We start from the raw sequence: 26,322 nt of genomic DNA on the forward strand, positions 1-26,322 counted from the left end.
GCGCTCCTTAAGTTCTCTACGGATATTCGTCCAGGTTCCTCCCGTTGTGAAAGTCCAGGGCTGGGGTGGCCGTAGGGACGACGCCTGGGGTACCCCAGAAGCCGGGAAATGGTGAGTGTGCGGGGCTGGGTGTCCTGGGACAGGGACGCCGGATTAACTGGGTCCGGCTGTAGCGTGGCCTGGCCTCCCCGCGGTCAGTCCGGAGTCTGAGGATCGGAGTCCCGCGGGGGCGCCGCGCCAACCTCAGTCCCCTCCGGCAAGAAGCGTCCTGTCCAGTCACTGCGTTGGCCACTCTGGCCCCGAAGACTCCCTCGGCAGTTCTGTGTCCCCAGCCCCTATCTCCCAAATGTGCGGGGACCACGGAGAGGGTCACTAGTGGACAGTCCTGACTCGGTCTGCCGGGTTTGTGCGTGGGAGGAGCTGTGGTCTCTGTGTTCCCCAGCCCTCCATTCTCCACGGGGGATCGTTTTCTTCAGAGTTTTCAAATTGTTTTGGGTAGCAAGGTCTCAAATCCACTACCCTGGCCCCCCACCTCTTCTTCAAAGGAGCAATAAATTTCTGAATTTCTAGATCCCTCCCGCGTTTTTTTTTTTTTTAAGATTTTATTTTTAGAGAGAGGGAAAAGGCGGGAGAAAGAAAAAAAGAGAGAAACATTGATGTGAGAGAGAAACATCGTTTGGCCACCTCCTCAATGCACTCCAAGCTGGGAGGAACCCGCAACCCAGGCGCGAGCCCTGACCAGGAATGGAACCCGAAATCTTTTGCTGGGCAGGACGACGGCCAACCAACTGAGCCTGCATACCAGTCAGGGCCCTCCCGCGTTCTTAAACGCCAGATTGCCTTCTCTGATTCACAGCATCATTATCAATTAGCCACAGATGGCTCTTTTAAAATATTTATTTATTTATTTTTGTCTGTGCATATTTTACATGATAGGAAAGCCGAGAATAACCACTTTGACAAAAACTTGAAATCCGTTGCTTGAAATCCAGCACCTCCGCCCAGGACCCTCCCTGGACACAGACATCCTATGCGAAGTCCTTTGGGTGGAGGTTCTTCTTGAGAAAGTTTCCTGGGTATTTTGTCCTGTGAGAATGGCCCTTCTTGGGTTTGTCACCTGGAAAGACTTGTGGACTTACTCCTTTTTCAATAGAGGTAAAATATGTTTAATGTTCTAGTAGTGCATACATTTGTGTACGATAGAATAACTCTTTCCACTCTTTCTTCCACTGAGCATGTGTATTAAGTTTCCAAGGTTTGTTTTTCACTTTGGGTGATTTCAAATAAAATTCCAGATATAGATATGCAGAGCATATGTGTTCAACTATGATTAATTATTTACAAACCAATTACTTTTCCTCTAAATAGAAACAACTGACATCTTAAAAAAAAATGTTAGGGGCTTTCTAATTGAACTAGTGAAAGGCTCTTCTTCCTTTTCATATGAATGCTGGGTTTATGTGGTTTTGGTAGATTGTTCAAACACTGGATTTTTGACATTTAAAATATCTGTGGTGGCCCAAGCAAGTCCACTAGGGAATAAGAACCCTGTGGTCAGTGACTCAGGCTAAGGCCCCCCTGAGCCTGCAGGGGCAAGTGCTTGAAGGCCCAGTGGATCTTCTTGGGGAGCTTCCCCCTGCAGGTGTCCTGCCTGCTCAGCCGCCCCCGCCCCCCGCCCCCCCCCCCCCCCCGGTGGAAGGAGCCTGTACAGCAAGAAGCCACCACAGCGCTGGGGAGCTGGGGGCGCATGTGCACATGGGGGAGGGGGGGGATGATGTTCTTTCTGAGCTCTTAGTTGCAGTTCCCTTTGCCTTGTTTGTAGCCATAGGATGGAGTTTTACATCCACAATATAGGTGCACTTGGAGTGTAATTGGTGCACATCTAGAGTCTATATTTCGAATCACTCCCTCCCTTTTAACATTGTTGTCATTCATTTCAATTATCTGTAAGTTATAATTACTGAATACATTGTTACTCTTATGACTTGGAACATAGTGCTATCTGTCAGATTAAATAAAATAACAAATACAATTAATTTCACATTCATTTATTCTTTCTCTAACACTCTATCATTATCTTTTTCCTGACATATTTAACATTTCTTACAAAGCAGGTATACTGGTGACAAATTCCCTAATTTTTGTTTGTGTCATAAATTCTCATTTCTTCTTCACGTTTGAAAGATAATTTTCTCTATACAGAATTCTGTTTGGATGGTATTTTAACTCTTTAACTACTTCACAGGAAATAGTTAAACTTCACAGGAAGATTGTCTCCCTGTTTGCATAGTTTCTGAAAAAATCTGATTTCATTTTATCCTTGCTTCTCTATAACTAAGGTCCTCCTCTACCCCCATCCCACCCCCGCTTTTTTCAAGATATTCTTTGTCTTTGATTTTTCTCAAGTTTGAATATGATATTTATAGGTGTGCATTTTTTTGTTTTTATCTCGTTTGGTGAATTTTGAGCTTCCTGGGTTTGTTGGTTTGGTGTCTGTTGTTAATTTTGGGAAACTCTGAGCCATCATTGCTTCACTTATTTACTGTTTTAAAATCTTTATTCTCCTTCATGGGTTCCCATTATGTGTTTGTTGCACCTTTGTAATTGCCACAAAGTTCGTGGGTTTCTGCCTCATCTTTTTTTTTTAAAATTTTTTTTATTGATTATGCTGTTACAGTTGTTCTATTCCCCCTTTCATTCCCCTCCACCCTCCCCCCCCATCCCCACCATTACCCCCCCTTTAGTTTATGACCATGTGTTTCAAGTCCTTTAGATTCTATATTTCCCATGCTATTCTTGCCCCCCCATCTATTTTCTATCTACTGTCTATGCTACTTATTTTCTGTACCTTCTCCCCCCTTCTCCTCCTCCCACTCCCCTGTTGCTAACCCTCCCTGAGATCTTTATTTCTATGTTTCCACTCCTGATCTAGCTGTCCTTTTAGTTTGCTTTCGTTTTAGGTGTGGTTGTTAATAACTGTGAGTTTGTTGTCCTTTCACTGTACATGTTTCTTTAACTTCTTTTTCTTAGATAAGTCCCTTTAACATTTCATATAATAAGGGCTTGGTGATGATGAACTCCTTGAATTTGATCTTATCTGAGAAGCACCTTATGTGTCCTTCCATTCTAAATAAAAGTTTTGCTGGATAGAGCAATCTTGGTTGTAGGTCTTTGGATTTCATGTCTTGGAATACCTCTTTCCAGCCCCTTCTTGCCTGTAAGGTCTCTTTTGAGAAATCAGCTGACAGTCTGATGGGGACTCCTTTGTAGGTGACTGTCCCCTTAGCTCTTGCTGCTTCTAGGATTCTCTCCTTCATTTTAATCTTGGCTAACGTAATTATGATGTGCCTTGGTGTGTTCCTTCTTGGGTCCAACTTCTTTGGGACTCTCTGAGCTTCCTGGATTTCCTGGAAGTCTATTTCCTTTGCCAGATTGGGGAAATTCTCCTTTATTATTTGTTCAAATAAGTTTTCCACTGGTGGCTGTGCCTTTCCCCCTTCTGGTACCCCTATAATTCGGATGTTGGAGCGTTTAAAGATGTCCTGGAGGTTCCTAAGACTCTCCTCATTTCTTTGAATTCTTGCTTCTTCACTCTTTTTTGTTTGGCCATTATTTGCTTTCTTCTGGTCCACTCCATTGATTTGAGTCCCAGTTTCCTTTTCATTGCTATTGGTGTCCTGTGCAATTCCATTCATTTCAATTAGTTTTGCCTTCATATATTTGTCTAATTTGTGGCTATAATCAACCAGTTCTGTGAGGATCCTGATGACCAGTGTTTTAAACTGTGCGTCTGAGAGTTTTGCTATTTCTTCATCGCTTAGATCTATGGGCTCTGGGGCTTTGAGATCTTCTTGCGACATTTTTGGTCTGTTCGCACCCTTTAAGTGTGAGAAGCGTCGCCTTGGACTCCCAGGTTGCTGGGTTGTGACGCTATATGTGGGGGCGTGGTCAGAGCGACCCCCTCTGCTGTTTCTCACAGCTGGGTGAGGAGTAGCGCCTTAGGTGGTTCACCTGGGCCGGGCCACTCAGAGTCGCTGGGTTGTGACGCTGTATGTGGAGGTGGGGTCAGAGCAGGGAAATGGCGGCGCCCTCCACTGCCGCTTGCCAGACCCGCCGGCCTCGGTCCAACTGCCCACTCCCTTGCCTGTCCACCCGCGCGCAAATGCGCGACCACAGTCAACCTGCAGCCCTGCTCCCTCGCTGTCTCCCCTGCGGTCGCTCGCCTAGTCGCTCGGTCGCTCACTAGGTCCAACCCTGAGCCTGGATTCTGCGCCTGGATTCCGCGCACCTGGATTCCGAGCGCCTGAGTCCGTCCGACCGAGTTTTCCTGTGCAACCCCGCTTCACCAGCTGCTGGTTTCGCCCCTTACCGGTCAGGCTGAAGAATTTGTTGTTATTGGACTTCCGAAAAGTTCAATTTTCCGTGTTCTGGCTGTGTTTTCTGTTGCTAATATTTAGTTGTCTCTAAACTTGGTTGTGTGAGAAGGCATGGCACGTCCACCTATGCCTCGATCTTGGCGGAAGTCCTCCTGCCTCATCTTTTTTGTTCTGTTCATTTCTGTGCATTCGCTTTGGAAGGTTGTGTTCACATTTCCCCGAGCTCACTGATTCCTTCCTCATGTTTCCTCTGTATCCATGAGCTGTTGTTGCCCCACATCGAGGAATTCTTCATTTGTATTGTTGTTTTAACATCTTTCTTCCTTCCTTTTCCCTTTCCTTCCCTCCTTCCCTCCCTTCTGATTTTATTTATTATTTTTAGAGAGAAGGGAAGGGAGGGATCCCTTAAAAAGGAGAAAACATTCATGTTCGAGGGAAGTATCAGTTGCCTTCCACATGTGCCCAACCGGTGACCTGGGCCACAACCCAGATGTGCGCTCTGACCGGGAATCAACCAGCGACCTTTCAGTTTGCCGCAGGACACCCAATCCACTGAGCCACACCTGTCAGGGCTTAACGTTTTTTGTTTTTGCTTACGTTTCCTGTTTTGTGATTTCTTAGGGTTTCCATCTCTGCTTACATGACCTGTCCTCACGTTGTCCACTACTTCCATTAGAGTGCTTGCACGTTAATTGTGGTTGCTTTATGTTTCTGGTCTGATAATTCCAATATATCTGCTGCATCTGAATTAACATTCTTTTGCTTGTTCTGCCTCTTCACACTGTGTTTTAATTTTTAGCATGCCTTTTACTTTTTTGTTGAATGCTGAACATGATGTGCTGTGAAAAAGGGACTAAGGTAGATAGGCCTTTAGTGCAAGGTTTTATGTTTATCTGACTAGGGAGTTAAGCTTTGTTTACTATTGGTTGTATCAGAGGCTAAAATATCCTCAGGTGTCCTTGGTTTTTTGTCTCTATGTCATCTTTAGGGTTCTACAGAGGCTTCTACATAAGTTCTGACACTGCAGCCCTTCCAGGGTGTGCTCCATGCTCCACTGGAGTGCCGTTGCTGGAGGGTGGTGCTGTGGGTGGAGGGGCAGCCTTCTGCAGTCCTATGATTTGGGTCCATATTGTAATGAGCCTGTGCCCTGGGCTGGGACCTTCTGTGGTACAATGAGAAAGATGCTGTATCTTTGTGCATGGTTCCTAGCAAAGACCTCCTTAAAGCCCTTGGACTACCAGAATGACAAGGGTGATAGGAGCATCTTAGGTTCTAATGGGATGACTGTTCGCGGGCCCCTCACTGGCTTCAAGATGGGTTATTCACTGCTGGTCAGTGATTTTATTAGTCATGCCTGGGTAAGGAAACCCCATCTGAACTCCTAACTGTAGGATTCAGAGATCCAACTGGTGGACACATCAGTGTGGTGGGTGGGTGTCATGCCTGGACAGCCTATGAAGCTCCTACTCTGCACCCGCCTTTGCCCTGAGCGCCCTTTCCATTTGGCTGGTCTGACCTGTTTTACAGTAATCTGATAATAATAAGCAAAGCACTTTTGTTGGTTCCAATAGTTTTAGCAAATTAACAAACACGAGGGCATGTCCTGGGAACCTCCATATTTGTAGCTATGGAGAAATGTGTATGGTCTGAGCCACCACTGGCAGGGGGCCTCTGACATGTGGGCAGTGTGTGGGGCTGAGTCCTTAACCTGTGGAGTCTGTTGTTGACTCTGGTTGGTGGTAGAATTAGATTGTGGGCCACCCAGTTGGCATTGGGGAGGTGGAGAAATGGTTTGGAAATCACAGCATGTATTTCCTGTCAGGAAGAAAATACATCCTGTGATCCCGGCAGATGTTTCTGAGTCTGAGCCCCCCAGCCTCAAGGTAGGTCAGGCAGAGTGGCTGGGGGTGTAAATTGGCAGTTTCCCTCCCCAGGTCAGTCAGGCTCTGGTGAAATAGAACCTTTGAGGACAGGCCTTGTTAAGAAGAGCAGAATATTGTGGAGACTGCCTCCTCCACACTGAGACACCAATCACAAGTAGTAGGTCTGCAGGTTACTCACGACTTCTGACTGGGCTACAAATCAGAGGTTCCTTAACCCCCTCCTTGGGTTTAGTTTCCTAGCATGCTCAAAGAGCTCAGGGAAACAGTTGTTTACCAGTTTATCAAAGGATATACATGAATAGATAGATGAAGAGATACTTAGGATGAGGCCTAGGAGGGAGGTGTGAGGGGAATGCTGAAGCAACATGTGGCTGTAACCTGTCCTTAAGTTAAAGTAGAACGTGTTCCCCTTTGGGCACTATTGTCTTGTCACAGCTCCTTCTCAAGGTGGGTACCAAGGCATGCGGGGGGAGTTCCAGACTCAGTTTCCAGGTAGAGCAGTACCCCTGTCTAGTGCAGGAGTGGCACCCAGGCCAGGCCAATCCAGAAAAGGAAGGCTTACTGTCCTTCTGGGTCAGGGTCTGAGGATAAAGCTGCAAGGCCACTCCTGGAACTGTGACCTTGTTGACACACATACCACCTCACTATATGTGGTAAAGAGTCTGGCTCCGTTTCAGTTAGACTTTGTGAAGGAATGGTATTCTTCCTTTGAATATGTTGGAGAATTTTGTAGTGAAAACATTTTTGCCTGGACTTTTTTTTCCATATGGGTATTTTTTTTCATTACTAATTCAGCTACTTTTACTTGTTATAGTTATATTCAGATTTTTCACTTTCTTAAGTTAGTTTTGATAGATTTTTTTCTAGGAATTTGTCCACTTCATGTAAGTATTCTACTTTGTTGGTGTATGAATCTTCACATATTCCTTTATAATGATGATTATTTTTAAATATTTTATTTATTTTTAGAGAGGGGGAAGATAAAGAAGAGAGGGGGAGAAACATTATTGTGTGTTTGCTTCTCAAACACCCCTTACTGGGGACTTGGCCTGCAACCTAGGCATGTGCCCTGACTGGGAATTGAACTCGTGACCCTTTGCTTCACAGTCCAGTGCTCAATCCACTGAGCCATACCAGTCAGGGCATATGTATTTTAACTGAGGTACTTTACATGAAAAAGTGTCCCATATAGCATAGGGAATATTTCCATGTTTCAGTAAGAACTATTATGATTACCACGGACAGAATTTAGTTCACCTCCTCAAGGTATCTCATACAGAGGAGCATTTTCCTTGACTACTAATCCCATCACTTGACATAAGCCCAAGACCTTTTGTGCACCCTCTTAGTGATGCAGCTGATGACCATTTACAGTTTGTGGTCATCCTTACCACAATTCATTATACCCCTTTCTTTGAGGCTGGGTGTGATCCTACAGTTTCTGGCAAGAAGGCACCGACAAAACCATGATATAAGTTTTTTTATTAAGAATTAATAAGAGGTTAAACACAAACATTTTTAACTATAGGAAAATTTAAAAAAAACTTGCCTGAAGAAAAATATACATGATAACACTGATTCACCATATACAATGATTAACTGGACAAATCACAAAATTGGTCTAAAAATCCATAACTGCAATGGGATGTTTTAATATATCCTATCAGGAAGTGGAAGAGATATTTGTTAGTGCACAAAACACATACAGAAGCATTTGTTCGACAAAAAAAATGAACAGTTTTAAATCACATACAAACATAATAAAATGTACTGAGGACTTACGTTCAGCTGTAATCAGAAATACCCACGATCTGCCTGACACGAGGAAGGTGCCACTGCTCACGTGGAGGGACTGTCAGAGCAGTCACTGCACGTGCAGCAGCAGGACCGACTCCCATGTGGTTCTGACGGCACCACTGTAGCTGTTTTGGTGGAATCAGGGACATGGTCACTAACAATGTTAACAGAATGAAATGTCTGCTATACAAATTAGACCTTATTCAAATACTGTCTAGACAAGAAGGCAGTCAGCGTTTCAGAGAACATTTTCAAACATGAGTCTACATTGGTTGCATGAAGGCTTGTAGGAAAATCCAAAACTGATGGATCTTTGCTGTGGATCTTGTGGAGGCATCTGTGGAAACCTACAGCTCTGAGAAAGTGAGAGTCATGTAGTGGTGGTAGCACTGAGGTTGCTTTTGGCTGGCAGGACAAAGAATCAGGAAAATGGGTTGGAAGCGGGTATATATGAAATATCAATGCATCTGTCTTTCTGTGCTTTGTGGCTCAAACACTAAGGCCTTCCAAATCTCATGCGAATGAGATTGTTAATGAATTTTAACATGGACCCATAAAAAAACCAGAAAATGTTCTAGAAAATGTAGGTCACAACATTACCCATGTTGATGTAACATATTTTGGGAAACCCATCTCTAATTCTACATTTTATTGTCCTGTCACAGGTCTCCTTTTTTCTGTTTCTTTTTGTTTCTTTTTTTTAAAACAAATTAAAGGCTTATTGGTATACCAAAGTTAATGTTATTACAAAAATGAATCAAAGTTTAAGTGTTAAAAACACTTAGGAAAGAAGCTAGAAACGTGATTTTATTTAGTTTCATAGATGTGAAGCACTGTGAGAGCAGTGACCACCTTAGTTATGCTCACTGTTGTAAGCCCAGTGTCCAGCTCAGGTACCCAGTAGGTGCTCAGTATGGACAGAGGGATGGTGAGACCACTGGGTGACATCAGTGAGATCATATAATCATTCTGATTGTATTATGGGTAAAAGATACCTTAAATGGTAACATAGAATACTGTAGGAAGATTTTAATGGGTTGAGGGGAGGTGGGAATGTTGCTTTGGTACAAAGATATTATAGCTGTGAATTTAAATCTAAAACAATTATAATTGTAAACATTTTAAAGTTGTTTTGTAAGTTTGAGGTTGATGTCAATACAGGTTGCTCTCCTTAATGTAAAGTCATCATCCAAATCACTGTCAGAGGGAATGACAACGAGTGAGGGGGAATAGATATAAATAGTGATTCCAGTGAGATTATACTCTATGATAAACTTTTCCTATTTACAAATTTATGCCAACTATCTATTTGTAAGGTGAATTAGTAAGGCTCTTCTGATGAAAGAAAAAGAAAGTTTTTTTTTTTATCATAACAAAGGAAGAATATTTATAATGGATAAGGAATATCTGGCATTTGCCATATGAAGCCAATAGGAAAATCCTAAGAAATAACAAAGTATCATTATTCCCCTTAACTTATAGAACAATTAAAAATGTATATAAAATTAACCCTACTAGTATATATTACATTTATATTTCAATTCACCAATAGACTTCAGAGATTTTATAAGCTGATTTAAGGAAAAGCATTACATACTAAAAGCGATGTGCCACTGCTTAAAAAGTACTTACAGAATTGTCTCAAGTCACTGTTCATTTGCACAAGTAGCAAATAGAATCCATAGCCAGAGACTGAGTTTCAGTATGAGCCACTGACAAAGAAAAGCTATTTTTATCTTTTAAAACATATTTCATGTCACAAATTTTCTGGAGTATTAAATGTGAATTAATTTGCATCAGGCCTTCCTGTATTACTTACATTTATAGCCATCTCTCCAGTGGAATTTTCACATTTCTTTCCATGTGAAGAATGAAAACCTTCTTGTGTTTATCAGTTGTAATTTATCCAGTGTGCATTCTCATGACATGTTTGTGTAAGGATGTGGGCCAGTTGAAGGCCTTCCCACAATGCTTACACTGAAGAAGTTTCTCTCCAGTGTGAATTCTTTCATGGCTTCTAAATGAACTGGGTCGACTAAAGGCTTTCCCACAGTCTTCACATTTATAGGGTTTCTCTCCAGTGTGCATTCTCATGTGGCCTCGAAAGGTTGTGCGATAAATGAAGGCCTTCCCACACTCCTTACATTCATAGGGTTTCTCTCCAGTGTGAGTTCTTTCATGTACTTGAACATAACTGGAACAACTGAAGGCTTTACCACAAATTTTACATTCGTAGGGTTTCTCTCCAGTGTGAGTCCTTTCATGTATTCGAAATGAACTGGGACAGTTGAACGCTTTGCCACACTCCTTACATTTGTAAGGTCCATCTCCAGTGTGCGTCATCATGTGTCTTCGAAAGCTTGTGAGAGATACAAATGCTTTTCCACATTCCTCACATTTATAGGGCTTCTCTCCAGTGTGAGTTCTTCCATGTATTTGCAAACCTAGAGAAGAACTGAAGGTTTTCCCACACTGTTTACACTCATAGGGTTTCTCTGCACTGTGAGTCCTTTCATGTCTTCGAAAGGAAGTGGGACAACTGAGGGCTTTCCCACACAGCTTACATATATAGGGCTTCTCTCCAGTGTGAGTTCTCACATGGACTTGGAAAGTGGTGAGCCAATGGAAAGCTTTCCCACACTCCTTACATTGGTAGGGCTTCTCTCCAGTGTGAGTTCTTTCATGTGTTCGAAAGGAACTAGAACAACTGAAGGCTTTACCACACTGCTTACATTCGTAGGGTTTCTCTCCAGTGTGAGATCTTTCATGTATTCTGTATGAACTGGGACAATTAAATGCCTTCCCACATGCCTTACATTTGTAAGGTCCATCTCCAGTATGTGTTATCATGTGTCTTTGAAAGCTTCCAAGAGAAATAAAGGCCTTCCCGCATTCTTTGCAGTCATAGGGTTTCTCTCCAGTGTGGGTTCTTTCATGTTTTCGAAGAGAACTGGGGCAACTGAATGCTTTACTACACTTTTCACATTCATAGGGTTTCTCTCCAGTGTGAGTCCTTTCATGACTTCGATAGGAACTGGGACAACTGAGGGCTTTACCACACTGTTTACATTCGTAGGGCTTCTCTCCGGTGTGAGTCCTTTCATGTGTTTGGAAGGTTTGATGATATCTAAAGGCTTTTCCACATTGTTTACATTCATAGGGTTTCTCTCCAGTGTGAGTCCGTTCATGTTTGCGAACAGATTGGCGATATCTAAAGGATTTCCCACATTCCTTACATTTATAGGATTTCTCTACACTGTGGTTTCTTTCATGTTTTTGAAACGGTTGGAGGTAACTGAAGGCTTTCCCACATATCTTACATTTATAAGGCTTCTTTCCATACTCCTGATACTTGTATGGTTTGGGCGCAGTATGAGAGCGCACGTGCCTATTAAGGGATGAACGGCTCATGAAGACTTTTCCACATGCACTGCACTCCCATGATTTTCCTTTACTAGGAGTTTTCTTGTTCAGATTGAGATCTGAAAGACGGCTGAACTTTTCTCCACACAGACTACCTTCGTTACTTTCACAGAGTCTCTCTACTATATGACGTCTATAAAAAAAATCAGGAGTACATGATTAATGATTTATACTTATTTGTAAACATCAGAATTTTGTATTTACAATATATAGGGAAAGTGCAGGTTTTCTGCTGTCTGAATTGTCTGAAACTGACTATAATGCTCTGAAAGAAGCTTCTTCTGAATTAGTGTTTTGGATTTCTCCAGGTATATACCCAGAGGTAGAATTGCTGGGTCATAAGGCAATTCCATTTTTAATTTTTTAAAATATATTTTTATTTTTTAAATTTTATTTATTTATCTTTAGAGAGGAAGGGAAGGAGAGAGGGAGAGAAATATCAATGTATGGTTGCCTCTCATGCGTCCCCTGCTGGGAACTGGCCTGCAACCCAAGCATGTGCCCTGACTGGGAATCAAACCGCGATCGTCTGGTTTGCAGGCCCGTACTCAGTCCACTGAGCTACACCAGCCAGGGCCATTTTTTATTTATTGAGGAGTGTCTGCTTTCATGATATATGAAAATCCTCTTGTGGGATACTGATTTGTGTTGTGAATATAACTCACCTTAGATTTCTTTCCTGGTTTTTGTACTTATCTTCAATGTTATGGTCTTCCCATTTTCTCCCTAAAACGCAGACCCAGACAAAATAAAGTTACTGGTCTGTAATAAAGAAATATTACATTACAGGTCTTTGATAAGCTCTGACCATTCCTGGTTTATTTACCAAAGTGTTCTCTTTTCCTGTTCAAATCAGAGAAAATGTTGATAGACAAGAAACACTTGTTCTCTTAAGTGGCTAAATGAAGATATGTTGTCATTCTCACCTACTGAGGCCAGATTCCTCAAGGTTTCCCGCATCACATCTCTATAGAGCTTCTTCTGTGAAGGATCCAGCAGAGCCCACTCTTCCAGACTGAAGTTCACAGCCACATCCTCAAAGGTCACTGAGTCCTGAAACACCCCACATATGTACAAGGAAGACAGGTGAGATGGACAGCACTGGGCATCTGTAGTCAATTCATAAGAGGTTCATGTATGATTCTGTGTTTTCAAAATAATTATTCTTTTTTAAAAAGATTTTATTTATTTATCTTTAGAGGGGAAGGGAAGGAGAGAGGGAGAGAAATATCAATGTATGGTTGCCTCTTGTGTGTCCCCTGCTGGGAACTGGCTCGCAACCCAGGCATGTGCCCTGACTGGGAATCAAACTGTGGTTGTTTGGTTCCCAGGCCCACATGCAATCTGCTGAGCTACACCAGCCAGGGCTTCAAAATAATTACTTTTTGACTTGGTCATAATATTCAATATTCATAACCACTCCCTCATAAATCAGCATCATGAATCTTTCAGGCACATAATTTCCTTAAACACTGGTGCTTGAAAAAGGTCATTAACCCATTGACATTTCCATGCAGGGGATAGAGAAATGTTCCCCCACAATAACTCTGATGGTAGAATTTACCCACTTGGTTAAAGAACAGAATAGGAAGACCCCAGTTCTTGGTGGGTACACAGAGGCCAGTATTTAGGGCCCATCTAGTTACAGTGGAATACATGGAAAGAACCACACCTATCAGACCTTATTTGAGAAGCCTCTAGAGCAGCGGTCCCCAACCTTTTTGGCACCAGGGACAGGTTTGCTCACTTACCCGCCACTCATCTGTTCCTAACAGGCTGGTGGACTGCTACCAGTCTGCGGCCATGGAGTTGGGGACCCCTGCTCTAGAGAACTCCCAACATTACAGGAGAGAGAGAAAAGGAAGGACGCCAGATATAGCCTCTGATACTTACAGATACATAAATAGTAAACAGGCTAAGCCCCAGCTAGATAAACTTCAGAGCTGATACTAAAGGTCTATTTACCCAGCTTCCTTCTCAGTGCATCATATCTGGCTTCCAACAACAACAAAATCACACAGCACACTAAAAAACTTCATCTTAAAAGAAGCCAGAGGGAAAACCACACTTTAGCTATAAAGAATAACAAGAATTAAATAAGATAGTTTTTTTGGTTCCAAATAATACAAGCAAGAAGAGAGTGGACTGAAATAGTTAAGAGTGTTGATAGAAAAAAAACAACTTAATTAAAATTCCGTGTCAACTGAAATGATCCTTTAAAAGTTAAGAAGAAATTTCTGAGAAAAACAAATAGAATTTGTCATGAGTACACCCACTTTGCTTTGCAAGAAATGTTAAAAGTAACTCTTCACAAGCAAGGAAAATGAAGAAAGGGAGAGCATTTAAGAAGGAATACATGAAGGGAAAATAACATCACTTTAAACACTCTTAATTAATTTGAAAGGTAACACTTTGTTCAAAATAATACTAGCAAAAAAGTATTTAGCAATTATAGCTTATGGATGAGTGAAATGAACAATAGTGATGTTGTAAGGTGCAGAGAGAAGAATTGGGAATACTCTGTTAATGAGAAATTTGTACAACCAGTGAAGTGGTTCAGTGTTACCTGAAACAGAACTTGGCTTAACCATAACTATATATGGCAAATCTAAGGGCAACCAATACAAGTTTTTAAAAAAGTATAACTGATACGCTAAGAGAGAAGACAAAATAAAATCAGGTAAAATTCTCGAAGCCAGGGAAGGCAGAAAAAAAGGCAAAAGACAAACGAGAAACTAGTAACAAGGGCAACAAATAGAAAACACCAATGATTATGGTAGATACTAATTCAACTATATCAACAATCATTTAGAAAGTCCATGTTCTAAATATAACAACGGAAAGATACTGTCACAATGAATAAAACAGTAACAACTCCCAATTATATGTTGTCCATAATAAGCAACATTAGCAATAAAGTCAGGTAGACTGAAATTAAGAGATGGAAAAAGATGTATCATGTTAACATACCATATGATCTCACTTACATATAAAATCTAATAAACAAAATAAATTGACAAACTAGAACCAGAGGCATGGATACATGGAACAAACTGGCAGCTGTCAGAGGGGAGAGGGGGCTGGGGAGACTGGATGAAAGAAGGTGAAGTGTTTAGTCAAAGTGTTTAGTCAAAGAACATGTATGTATAACCCATGGATACAGACAAACAATATGGTGGTGGCCAGAGGGAAGGGGGGGCTGGGAGCAAAGTAGGAGGGAAATGGGGACATCTGTCAATACTGTCAACAATAAAAATAAAGGGGAAAAAAGAGCTGGCATATCTCCATTTTCAGACAACGCACAGGGATAAAGAGGGGCATTACACAAAGATACTGGGCCAAGTCTTTAAGGAAACACAGCATTCCTTAGTGCTCACGTGCATAACAACACAGTGGCACCAGGGGACAATGGGTGGAACTGCAAGGAGAAACAGATGAATTCACTATTATACTGGAGATTTCAGTACCGCTCTAGTAGTAATTATGAATACTGGTAGGAAGAAAATCAGAAAAGCCACAGCTGAACTGGTCAGTGCCATCAGACAAAAAGATTGGGAAACCCTCAGATATGTGGGAGATTAAACAACACACTTAAATAACTCAGGGATCAAAGAAGAAGTCTCAAAAGCAATGAAAAACTATTTTGAACTAACTAAACAAAAATGAACATACATTTACCAAAATTTGTGGGATGCAGCAAAAACACTGCCTGGAGGGAAGATTATAGCACTGAAGGCATACACTTGCAAAAAGAGATCTGTACTCAATGATCTAAATCTAAGCTTGTCTTATGAAACTAGAAAAAAGCAAATGAGACCTAAAGTAAGCACAAAAATAGACATAAAAACCAAAGAAACCAAAGAAATTTCAGGAAATTATGAAAAAATGATATAATCAAAAGCTGGTTCTTTGAAAAGTTTAATAAAACACCTACACAAGATTGCAAAACACCTACACAAACTGAGAAAAAGAAAAACAAATTAATATCAAGAATGAGGAAGGGGGGAATGTAAAAGCATTTGACAAAATCCCAAATCCATTTCTGGTAGCAAACTAAAAGTAGAGAGGCACTGCCTCTTGAAGAACACCCTGTACGAGAAACTTGCAGTTAACATACTTAATGGTGAGAAAGTAGATGTTTTCTTGGTTAGATCAAGAATAAGGAAATGATGTGTCCCCTCTCACCACTCCTAGTCAACACTGTACTGGAAATCTAAGCTAATACAGTAAGACTAGAAAAGGATGTAAAAAGCATACAGAATGGGAAGCAAGAAATTAAACTGTCTTTGTTGCATATGGATTACCTATGGAGAAAATCTCAAAGGAAAGCAACAAAGAAAGCCTGCTGAAAAATAAATAGTTAATATAAAACAGTCAATTCTTTCCTGTAGACCCAAACAAATATAATTAACTGAGTTTTGACAATTCAATGGAGAAAACACAGCCTTTTCAACAAATAGTGCCAAGAAAACCAGACATCCACGTGCAAAAATCAGTTGATCAATTTAGACACAAACCTTATACTTTTCACAAAAACTAACTCAAAACAGATTATTGGTCATATATAAAGTGCAAAATTACAAACCTTCTACCAGACAACATAGGAGAAAATCTAGATGACCTAAAGTTTGATTATGAATTTTTATACACAATACCAAAAGCAAGATTGATTAAAAGAAAAAATAAGTTTGATGTCATTAAAATAAAACCTACTCTGTGAAAGACAGTATTAAGAGACTGAAAACACAAACCACAGACTGGGAAAAAAATCTTTGTAAAACACGTATCTGATAAAGGGACTATATGGTAACGGAAAAAAAGAAAGATTAATTAAAAAAATAAAACACACAAAGAACTCTTAAAATTCAACAATAAGACAAGCAACACAATTAAAAATGGACAAAACATCAGAACATATACTTCACCAAAGATGATACATAAATAGTAAATAAACATGGGAAAAATTCTCAACATTGTATGTCTTTAGGAATTGTAAATAGAGGAATGAGATATTATGAGACAATTATTACAATAGCTAAAATTCAAATCACTGAGCGCTAACACCAAATGATGGCAAAGACATGGAGCAACAAGAACCCTCATCCACTGCCGGTGGGAATGGAAACCAGTATGCCTACTACTGAAAACAGGCAGTTTCTTAATAAACTAAACGTATTCTTAGCATACAACCAAGCAGTCACAGTCCTTTTAATTTCCTCAAATAAACTGAAAAAATACTTTCATAAAAATTCTGCACATGAATGTTTATAACAGCTTTATTCATGATGACCAAGACTTATAGGTAATGAAGGTATCCTTCATTAGGAGAATGGAAAAATAATCAGTAGAGTACTTATATAATGAAATATTATTCTGTGGTTAGAGGAAATGAGGTGTCAAGTGAAAAAGACATGGAGAAACCTTAAAAATCATATTGCTAAGTGAAAGTAGCCATTATGACGTGGCTACACATTTATGATTCCAAGCATATTTCTGGAAAGGACAATACTATGAGACAGTGAGAGACCTTTGGTTGCCAGGGATTTAGAAGTGGAAAGGATGGATGAATGAATGAATGAATGAATGGGGTGGAGCACAGGGCAGTGAAAGTTTTCTACATGTTGTAGAAAAGATGGACACGTGTCATTTTACATTAGCCAAGGCCCAGAGACTGTGTAACACTCAACACTAATGTAATGGGCCAGCTGCACCTGGCCTGCAGCACCACATTAGAAGTCACGTCGTAAGAAACAGTAACGGAATCACAGTTTTCCTTGAAGACAGTAGCACTAAGAGCATTTGATCATCCTTTGTTGTTGTACTATTCTCTCTCCCAAGGATTGTATTACTTAAGCCTCCTTGCACAACCACATCAAAATTACAACTAAACTACAAAGCCATTATTCAGAACAACCAGAAATCAAGGTGAATAGAAGTCTTACAACTATAAAATTAAAGAAACCACATCGAGACAAAGCCAGCAGGCAGGTGTCCTCTCTGAGACTCCATCAACTGGGTTCACACTGTTTGCCCCACCTTAGTGATTCCTTCAGGCTCTGCCCCACCCAATTCTGGGTCCACCCAAGCTGTTTCCAGTGGCTTTTCCATATGAATGGATCATGCTTCAGATTTACTTAAACTCTCTCAAAGAAGCAGCATCTGGTCTCAGCAAGTACTGTATGTCTCCCTAAGTAGCCCCAGGCTTGGCACTAGCTGCAGCTGGCCTTCATTTATAGCTTGACCTTGCTGGGGCACCTACGAACCCAGCACAAGTAGCAACCATCTGTAGATTGCTTTGTAGCTTATGCTGAGTGGCTCCAGAGAGAACACAGGCAGTAGCTGACCTTAGCTTGCACCTCCTGGGAGGTCCCAGAGCCTGTGTTCCTAGTGGACGGCTATAGACCATGTCAGAGTACCACCACCCAACCACCTCCCCTAGTGACACACTCAAGGGCACCAGAGCCCTGCTGAAGTAAGTCCTGCTTGGTGGAGTCGGCCCCTGCACAGCTGATTCTCCATGATGGTCAGAGGTTGGTGGTCGGTCAGTGGTCACAGCCAGTCAGCTGATCAGCCTTGCAGCTGATTAGCCTGGGAAAATCCCTCCCACTGACCTGCCAACAGCAATCATGGCTCAACTACACAAGGAGGCTGTACATAGCTCACACAGTGGGCGCATCTTGGGTACCCAGTTTAGGTGACAGGGGAGGCTGTGCCATTGGACCCTATAGGACACCTACTACATTAGGCCACTCTACTAAGCCAGGGAGCCATAGCAGAGCTCTACTTAATACATAGAAACAAACACAGGGAGGCTGTCAAAATGAGAAGACGAGTAAACATGGCCCAAATGAAATAAATGAACAAATCTCTAGAAAAAAAAAACTAAACAAAATGGAGACAAGCAATCTACTAGATGTAGAGTTTAAAATATGGGTTATAAGGATGCTCAATGGATTTAGGGGAAGAGCAGATAAACTCAGAACTTTAACAGCATAAAAAAAGAACATGGAAATCATAAAAAAAGAAAACCAGTCAGAAATGAAGGATACACCAATTGTGATCAAGGATACACCAACTGAGATGAAGAATAATTTACAGGAAATCAACAGTAAGTGGATAAAGCTGAGAATCAAATCACTAATTTGGAATATAAGGAAGCAAAAAACACCCAATCAAAACAGCAAGAAGAAAAAAGAATCCAGAAAAAGGATAGTATGAGGAGCATCTGGGATGATTTCAACTACACTAACACATTCCCATCACGGGGATGCCGGAAGAAGAGAGAGAGCAAGAAACTGAAAACCTACTTGAAAAAATAATGACAAAAAACTTCCCTAACTTGGTGAAGGAACTAGACATACAGGTCCGGGAAGCTCAGAGTTGCAAACAAGATGAACCCAAAAAGGCCCACACCAAGACACATCATGATTAAAGTGCCAAAGGTTAAAGACAAAATCTTAAAATCAGTAAGAGAAAAGCAGTTAATTACCTATAGGGGAGTTTCCATAAGACTATCAGCTGATTTCTCAAAAGAAACTTTTAAAGAAAGATTTTATTTATTTATTTTTAGAGAGGGGAAGGGAGGGAGAAAGAGGAGAGAGACATTAATGTGTGGTTGCCTCTTGCAACCCAGGCATGTGTCCTGACTGGGAATGGAACCAGTGACCCTTTGGTTCACAGGCCAGTGCTCAATCCATTGAGCCACACCAGCCAGGGCTGATTTCTCAAAAGAAACTTTGAATATTTCTTGGTAATTCCTTCTAGCCTGCAAAGTCATAAAAAGCTGGGACATACAGTCAGAGTTGCTCTACCCAGCAAAACTATTATTTAGAATCAAAGGGCAGATATAGAGCTTCCCAGAAGGGAAAAAGCTAAAAGAGTTCATCACCATGAAATCAGTATTATATGAAATGTTAAAGGGTCTTCTTTAAGAATATTGAAAATTTGAACAATAAAATGGCAATAAATATATATGTATCAATATTTGAATCTAAAAAAAATTAAACAAGCAAGCAGAACAGAAACAGAATCATAGATAGAACATTTTCATGGCTGCCAGATGGGAAAGGGGTTGGGGAGATGGGTGAAAAAGGTGAAGGGATTAAGAAGTACAAATTGGTAGTTACAGAATAGTTATGGGGGTGTAAAGTATAGCAGCATAAAGAATATAGCAGCCAAAGAACATATATGCATGACCCATGGGCATGGACAATGGTATGGGGACTGCCTAAGGGAGTGGGGGCGGGTCTGGGTGGACAGGGGCAAAGGGGAAAATTGGGAGGACTATTATAGCATAAACAATAAAATATAAAGTAAAAAAACCAATAAACTTTCATAAGGAATGAAAAAACCAAAATATCTTCCTACCTTAAAAATAAAAACACTAATGTAAACTGTGGACTTTAATGCATTAATAGCAAATATACCACAGTAATACAAGACATAAAAAATAGGACGAACTATGTGGAGACAGAGGGGTTATGTGGGAACTCTCTGTACATTCTGATCAAGTTTTCTGTAAACCTAAAATTGCTGTAAAGAAATGCCAACTCTATCAAGAAAACTAAAAAAGATAAGACATACATTACTAGTGATTGCTGAGGACTGGTGGCCGAAAGAAGCCATCTTTCATTCAATTGATTTGAAGTTATTTCAGTTAAGTCATTCAGGTGTTTTATGAGGCCTGCACCGAGACCTGAGAGGAGGAACTTCCACTGAATGCCTTTCCCAGAGCCCAGCTCTGCATATTCTTTTTTTTTTTAATTTTTTTTAAAGATTTTTATTTATTTATCTTTAGAGGGGAAGGGAAGGAGAGAGGAAGAGAAACATCAATGTATGGTTGCCTTTCGTGCATCCCCTGCTGGGAGCTGGCCTGCAGGGAACCGGCCTGCAACCCAGGTATGTGCCCTGACTGGGAATCGAACCGTGACTGTCTGGTTCGCAGGCCCGTGCTCAATCCATGAGCTACACCAGCCAGGGCTCAGCTCTGCATATTCTGAAAAGTGAAATGAGTCCCTTCACTACTATCTGTGGTGTTTAGAACTCCCACATGCAGGAGTGTCCTGGCAAAGCCACACACTGTGGTCTAAGTATATGTAGAAACAGAGGTTACCTTGATTTACACTGTGGGTAACTGTGAGGCAAGGCAGTCCCAGAATTCTTTTGCCACAAAAGGGCAACTTAATCATCCAAGAGTCTGTAAACATGGCCGGTGAAGCCAATTCTGGTCAGTGCTAAGATGATTGCCTGCTGTTTGGTCAGTCGTATGGACCCTTGAGTCCCATCCTTTAAAAGGATATTCCAGTTAAAGGATATGAGTAGTAACTGCCTGAGCTTCATCATGTACAGATGAGGCGATGTTGTCCCTGAAGGCTATGAATTCATTTCCTTTAACTCGGGGAATCCTAAAGTGCTCCCCAGGAAACCTAGAAGTCTGAGAAAATGGTGACCTCCTTCAGCACCTGGCAAGGGACTGAGGAGAGGGAGGCCACCCCCTCCTGGTAGAATATGCCCAAGGTGCCAGGTTTAGCTATATCTTGTCTCAAGGGGTCTTGATAACAGAGTTCTTAGTTATAAGAACAGAGTTCAGAGTTCTTAGCTGACCTTGATAACACTGTTCACAGGTCCCAGGGCATAAAGGGTAGCTTCCTAAGGGGTCACAGGTTCAGGACCATTTTTAGGACAGCTTTACAAGCAGTGACAACTGCGCTCTAATGGCATACAGTTTGGAGCCTCAGGCAGTTTCTTGCATCAGAAGCCTATGGACAACTCAGGGCCATCGTGGGTAACTCTGGGAGGCACAGCAGGAGGTCACCGAAGGCTCTGCTGTGGAACAAGTGTCTGTGGGCACTATGGGAGTGCCCATCGCATGGCAATCTGACTGACTCCAGAGCCTTTTGGTTTTGCTGCAGGGGTACCTACCGTTCAGGGTGGGTGTTTGTAAGAAACAGTATTAATGGACTCAAGTGCAGCATGTAAATGGACTGTGTTTCCTCCAGAGCACCCAAAGAATCTAGACAATGTAGCGGGTGCTAAGAGGGGCAACAGCTGTTTCTTTACTGCTTAAGGATGAAGCAGGACCCAGATTACTGAATACGTTTTAGGAATTTAAACACGGGGCCAGGGCCTCACCCGATATACACAGCAATGGCCTGTCCTTTTTATGAGTGACTTTTGTCAATATTTTTATGTCCTGAGGACCCTCAGAGGACGATGTCACTAATGCAATGTCGTTGTACCTGTGCCCCGGAGCAGGATGGATGCGGTCCAGACCCTGCCTGCAGAGACCGTGTATGCTGGCAATGGTGCTGAGGTCCCGAAGGTAACCAGGTAAAGGTGGATCAAGTCCCTTCAGAGGTGAAGGCCAATGATACTGATGTCACAGGTACGAGCAAAACAGTCAAATCTGTGACAGCAGGATATTGACCAGTTGCTGAGTGGATAGAGGCAGTAACTTCCATAATGCTGGGGACTGAGAATAGGGAGAGGCTTACTTGGTTTGACCACAGCCTCAAGGTTGCAGTAATCCACTGTGAGGTGTCATTCTTTCTTGACGAACAGGCCAACTAAAAATTCACCATCACCAATTATAGTTACCCAGTTATTATAATCAATGCAATTAATGACTGCTTTTTCACAACACAGGATCTTTAAGTTTGTTAAGTTCACTTAGAAATTTATTCTGTCAAGTTGAATTCAGACCATCTTAAAAAAAAAGCCAAACCAGCTATTCAAAGGTGAAGCAGAGGGCATAATCACTTCTTCACTAAATAGGTGTACAGTGGTTTTCAATCCTTTAACGCCCTGTTTAATTTACATTAGGCCACATGAATTTAACTGGGGTTAAGGACTATGGGGTCCCATTTTGTTAATATATTTTGAAAGCGCCAAAGGCTAAATTACAATTTAACTTACGAGTGTAACTCATTGATTTAAACCTTCCTTGCTGACTGTGGCATACTTTAAGAAAATGGGCACTATAACCATGGAAAATTAGGTAAGACCATAATTATGGTGAAACATCCCTATCTGCACTCTATATTATATTTGGTATCTCCCCTAACATTATCAGGGGTATCCTGCTTACACCAAGTGGGATCCCTTTGGAATTACGAGTGTGGAAAAGAAGGAGTGTGGATCCTCCTGCCACCTACTGGCCGCCTTTCCTGCCTCTCCTGCTTTTCTTTAAATAACTGCTCTTGCACGAGCAACCACCTGATGGTTCCACCTCTTGCACAGGGTATGCACCCCCCCCCCACCTGTACCCTCTACATTGGGGCCAACCCAGCCTCTGGAGTCCTAGTCCAAAGGCAGGGGCCTTTGTGATTTGAGTTTTTTGCCATCTCTAGAGGAAAGAACATGTAGACTTTTTCATCAGTTCATCCAGGTGGGAGGGAGCCCAAGGGGTAGAGGGAGCGGGGAGGCTTCAGCCATGAACAGTTAGATATCAAAAAGTGTGGAGTCCAATTGCTTGTTATAAAGAAATACTAATAGGATGCTCAAGAAATTCAACACTGGTTACTGGGGTTAGCTAAAGCAAGAGCCCTGGAGGGAACCGGGATGTTCTGGTGGTGAGTGGAGTTTAAACCTTATCTTATAGACTTTTGCTAGATGTTGCATGCATTATTAAAAAATAATAATTCTGCCCTGGTTGGTGTAGCTCAGTGGATTGAGCACAGGCCTGTGAACCAGAGGATTGCGGTTAGATTCCCAGTCAGGGCATATATCTGGGTTGCAGACCGGTTCCCTGCAGGCCAGTTCCCAGCAGGGGATGCACGAAAGGCAACCATACATTGATATTTCTCTCCCTCTCTCCTCCTCTAAAGATAATAAATAAAATATTAAAAAATAATTCTTAGTAATTCTTAATTCTACATAAACCATATTTTTCTATTTAATAGTCTTTAAAGAAAGATTTCACTTACTTATTTTCAGAGAGAGGGGAAGTGAGCAAGAAAGAGGGAGAAAAACACCAAAGTGTGGAAAGCCTATTATAGCTTTATTTGGGTCTAATCCACTGGATGCATCAGGATTTTCAAAGGTTTATATAAGTTTTGAGTATTAAAATAGGAATTAATTTCCCTTATGCCTAAGCAATATTATAGCATTTACATTTCCAAAGCTCTCTAGGGACATGAACATAACAAGCACTGATCTAAAATGTAAAATCTACTTGAGAGCTCAAATACACCCATCTTGTATCTTGATCTCTTGCCTACAAGGAGCAAATACTCTATCTGGTTCCAGAATTTCTTGCCTTATTCCCATGTATCTTTCAATCAACTTATATTTCCAAAGCCCAAGAACTAAAAACCTTACACACTCACCCAGAAAATATCATAAATTGCCAATGAAAACTAGAATTGGGAGCTTCAGTATGCAATATTATGAATATCCAAAGAAAGAAATACAAATCTTTGCATCAGGTGAGATAGGCTGCCTGCCTCCTCACAGTTCAGAAGAAAACCCACGTTCTCAAGCTTGTAGTCCATACACCCCCTTTTGGGATATAACTCTTAAAAGCTGGGCCACTCCCTGCTGACGGAGCACCCACAGAAATGATTTCTGGGAGCTCCACATGCCCATCTCCTGAGGTGATGGAAAGGCTTCCTCTCTGAGGCTTTAATTCTCCTAATTGAGGAAACTTAGCCAGATTCAATTTAAGGTTCTCACCCCCCCACCACCCAAAACTCCCAAATTTATAAACCCTCTCTGTCTAGAAGACAGAACTGACATTCACAGACTCTCAATGTACATAGATTCCTCTGATCACACCTACACTGCTCAAGCCTATAAATCAGAAACAGGCCCTAGGAAATCACCCTTTGCTCCCACTTCCCAGGGCTGTAGCTTCTCTCAGTGTGCAGGCTCCTTCCGGGATCTGAGCAGGGAGGACACCAGCAAGGGGAGGCTCCTCAGAGAGAACCATTGGGCCTTCCAGGACTTCCCTGTGCAGGCTCAAGGAGGCCTTAGCTTGGAGACACTGATTAGCTTGGAGACACTGACCTGAGAGGCTTCTGCTTTGACACAGTTGCTCTGGACCACGACTGGTTTTTTCCTCTTTTTAATCCTCACCGGAGGATGTTTATTGATTTGAGAGAGAGAGGAAGATGGGGTGGGGGGACAAAGTCGATATGAGAAACAATTAATTGCCTCCTGTATGTGCCTGGACTGGAGATCAAACCCGAAACCTTAAGTTGTACAGGACGACGCCCGAGGCGAGCCACTCCCAGTGTTTGAGCAATCCAGTAAAACCACTCAAATCCAGTGTTTACGTGTAAAGGATGGGGGAAAAGGGTAAGGAATTTTTGTGGTTTAACAAGAAATATGCAAATATTGATTCCTTTCAGAAAATAAATGTGAATTATTCATTTCCATGGCAAGTAACTGTTTGGAGAATGATTACATCGAACACATTTCTAGGTCTTGTAAGTCTAAGCCCTGATGTTGCCTTTGAAATCAACCAAAAGAACCGATCTCAGAATGTTTCTACACTCACTCATGGAAGAAAAACAGAAACAAAAATGTTACCAAATAGATGTGATGATGGAATTTTTAATTTTTTCTGAAATTCACCTCTTTCTTGGAAATATTTTATAATTTTTCTTTTTCTTAAATACATTTATACTTATTGAACAATGGAGGATTAAAGTACAAAAACCACAGACTCAGAGTGAGGCAGCGCTTGGCCTGGAAGTGGGATGAACGGGCAGATCACCCAGGAAAGTTTCCAAACATGAGCACCCATAGCATGTGTGCACCCAGGGGTGAGGTACAAGGTTTTTACACAACAGAGTTCTAGGCAGTTATTCGTGGCTTTCCTCTTACATAAAACATCTACAGGGGAAAAAAGTAAATCTGTAAAAAGAGAACCATCCATGGCTGTGTGGAGAAATGATAAATAAAATACTGTGTAGTGTGAAATGTACCACCGAAGACAAATAGTTAATCATGCTGTGAACAAGAGAGGGGAAGATGGCGTTCAGGAATGCAGGAAAAGATATGGAAACAGGAATTTACTGCCAGTCCCAAGAACGCCTGGGTGTGTGTGACGGGGGGACCAGGTCGTGGATTTAAGACTCCGCTACCCATTTGCAAAACTCAGGAAAAAACGGGTCCCCTTGGGGAGAAAGGAGGGGCTGAGGACCCCACAGACCCCAGCTCTTCCCACTAGGAACCCTGGAAAGTCTGATGACCCTCTCCCGTGGTCACCAAACATTCTTGAGGTGGGGGCGGCGGGGAGGAAATGCAGCCGCGCCGTGACTGGAGAAAACACCTGGGGGTTCCCGCTGTCGGCCGAGCCCCCGTGCTGCGTGCCGCGTCCCCAGTGGACTCCTGTCCCAAAACTCTGGAGTGTCCCCCAGGAGGCCGGGTCCAGGCACGCTGTTCCACCAACACTTCCTCCCTGTCTTCTGACCCACGGCCCACACTCACCATTTCCTAACTTGTGCGGTTCCCGATCGTCCACCCTATGACTCCTGCGGCAAGTACCGGCCACAGTCTCAATGATGTGGCGTAGATCCTGAGGCCTTTAAAGGCAGGGAGAAAATGCATGCACAGATGCGGAGAGAAGCGCTCAACACGCAGTCCACACGTCATCAGAGCGACGCGCTTATGTACGTTATCTGCGACTCCCCTGATTGGACAGCCCCCAAGGTCCCGCCCTCTCCTGCCTACGCGACTACAGGCCAGAGGTCGCGCCTTTGAGGGACCTTGTCTTAGCAGTGGGTTGGAGTCTATGCTTTTATCATGAAACTGTCAGGCCATTCACGGAATTGTGACTCTTCTTCACAAAGAGACACTTAAAAGTAACCTGTCCATATGTAATGATGACTCTGGCTCCA

The 26,322-nt window shown here is 42.0% G+C and overlaps 1 protein-coding gene and 1 long non-coding RNA gene across 3 annotated transcripts; one reads left to right on the top strand and one right to left on the bottom strand.

Annotated features, from left to right (window-relative positions):
• LOC119049640 (uncharacterized) lies at nt 1-20,401 on the top strand. The gene is made up of 4 exons (XR_008391327.1): nt 1-111; nt 937-1,155; nt 12,336-12,565; nt 20,277-20,401. It is a non-coding gene; the product is annotated as an uncharacterized LOC119049640 (long non-coding RNA).
• On the bottom strand, nt 7,767-26,064 carry LOC119049639 (zinc finger protein 791-like). Of its 2 annotated transcripts, XR_005082575.2 has the most exons (5): nt 25,913-26,064; nt 12,406-12,532; nt 12,145-12,205; nt 9,876-11,612; nt 7,767-8,181 (listed from the first exon to the last, which is right to left on the bottom strand). XR_005082575.2 is itself a non-coding variant. In XM_037145711.2 (4 exons), exons 1-4 carry the CDS (start codon nt 25,913-25,915, stop codon nt 9,959-9,961), a joined length of 1,845 nt encoding a protein of 614 aa, XP_037001606.2. In that variant the 5' UTR covers nt 25,916-26,064; the 3' UTR covers nt 7,767-9,958. The 2 variants fall into 2 exon arrangements, 1 of the variants encoding a protein (XP_037001606.2); XM_037145711.2 differs by having other exon boundaries at nt 7,767-11,612.
• Nucleotides 26,065-26,322: the final 258 nt, after the last annotated feature.

Source organism: Artibeus jamaicensis, unplaced genomic scaffold (assembly GCF_021234435.1).
Source record: "Artibeus jamaicensis isolate MK-2021 breed Jamaican fruit bat unplaced genomic scaffold, CSHL_Jam_final contig_3290, whole genome shotgun sequence".
Lineage (NCBI taxonomy): Eukaryota > Metazoa > Chordata > Mammalia > Chiroptera > Phyllostomidae > Artibeus > Artibeus jamaicensis.

Excerpts from the sequence above, each read along its gene's own strand:
- LOC119049639 (XM_037145711.2), bottom strand. Across the intron at positions 12,206-12,405 it reads GAGGAATCTGGCCTCAGTAG|GGAGAAAATGGGAAGACCAT; the intron begins GTGAGAATGACA and ends TCTGCGTTTTAG. Across the intron at positions 11,613-12,144 it reads AACCAGGAAAGAAATCTAAG|ACGTCATATAGTAGAGAGAC; the intron begins GTGAGTTATATT and ends TTTTTTTTATAG.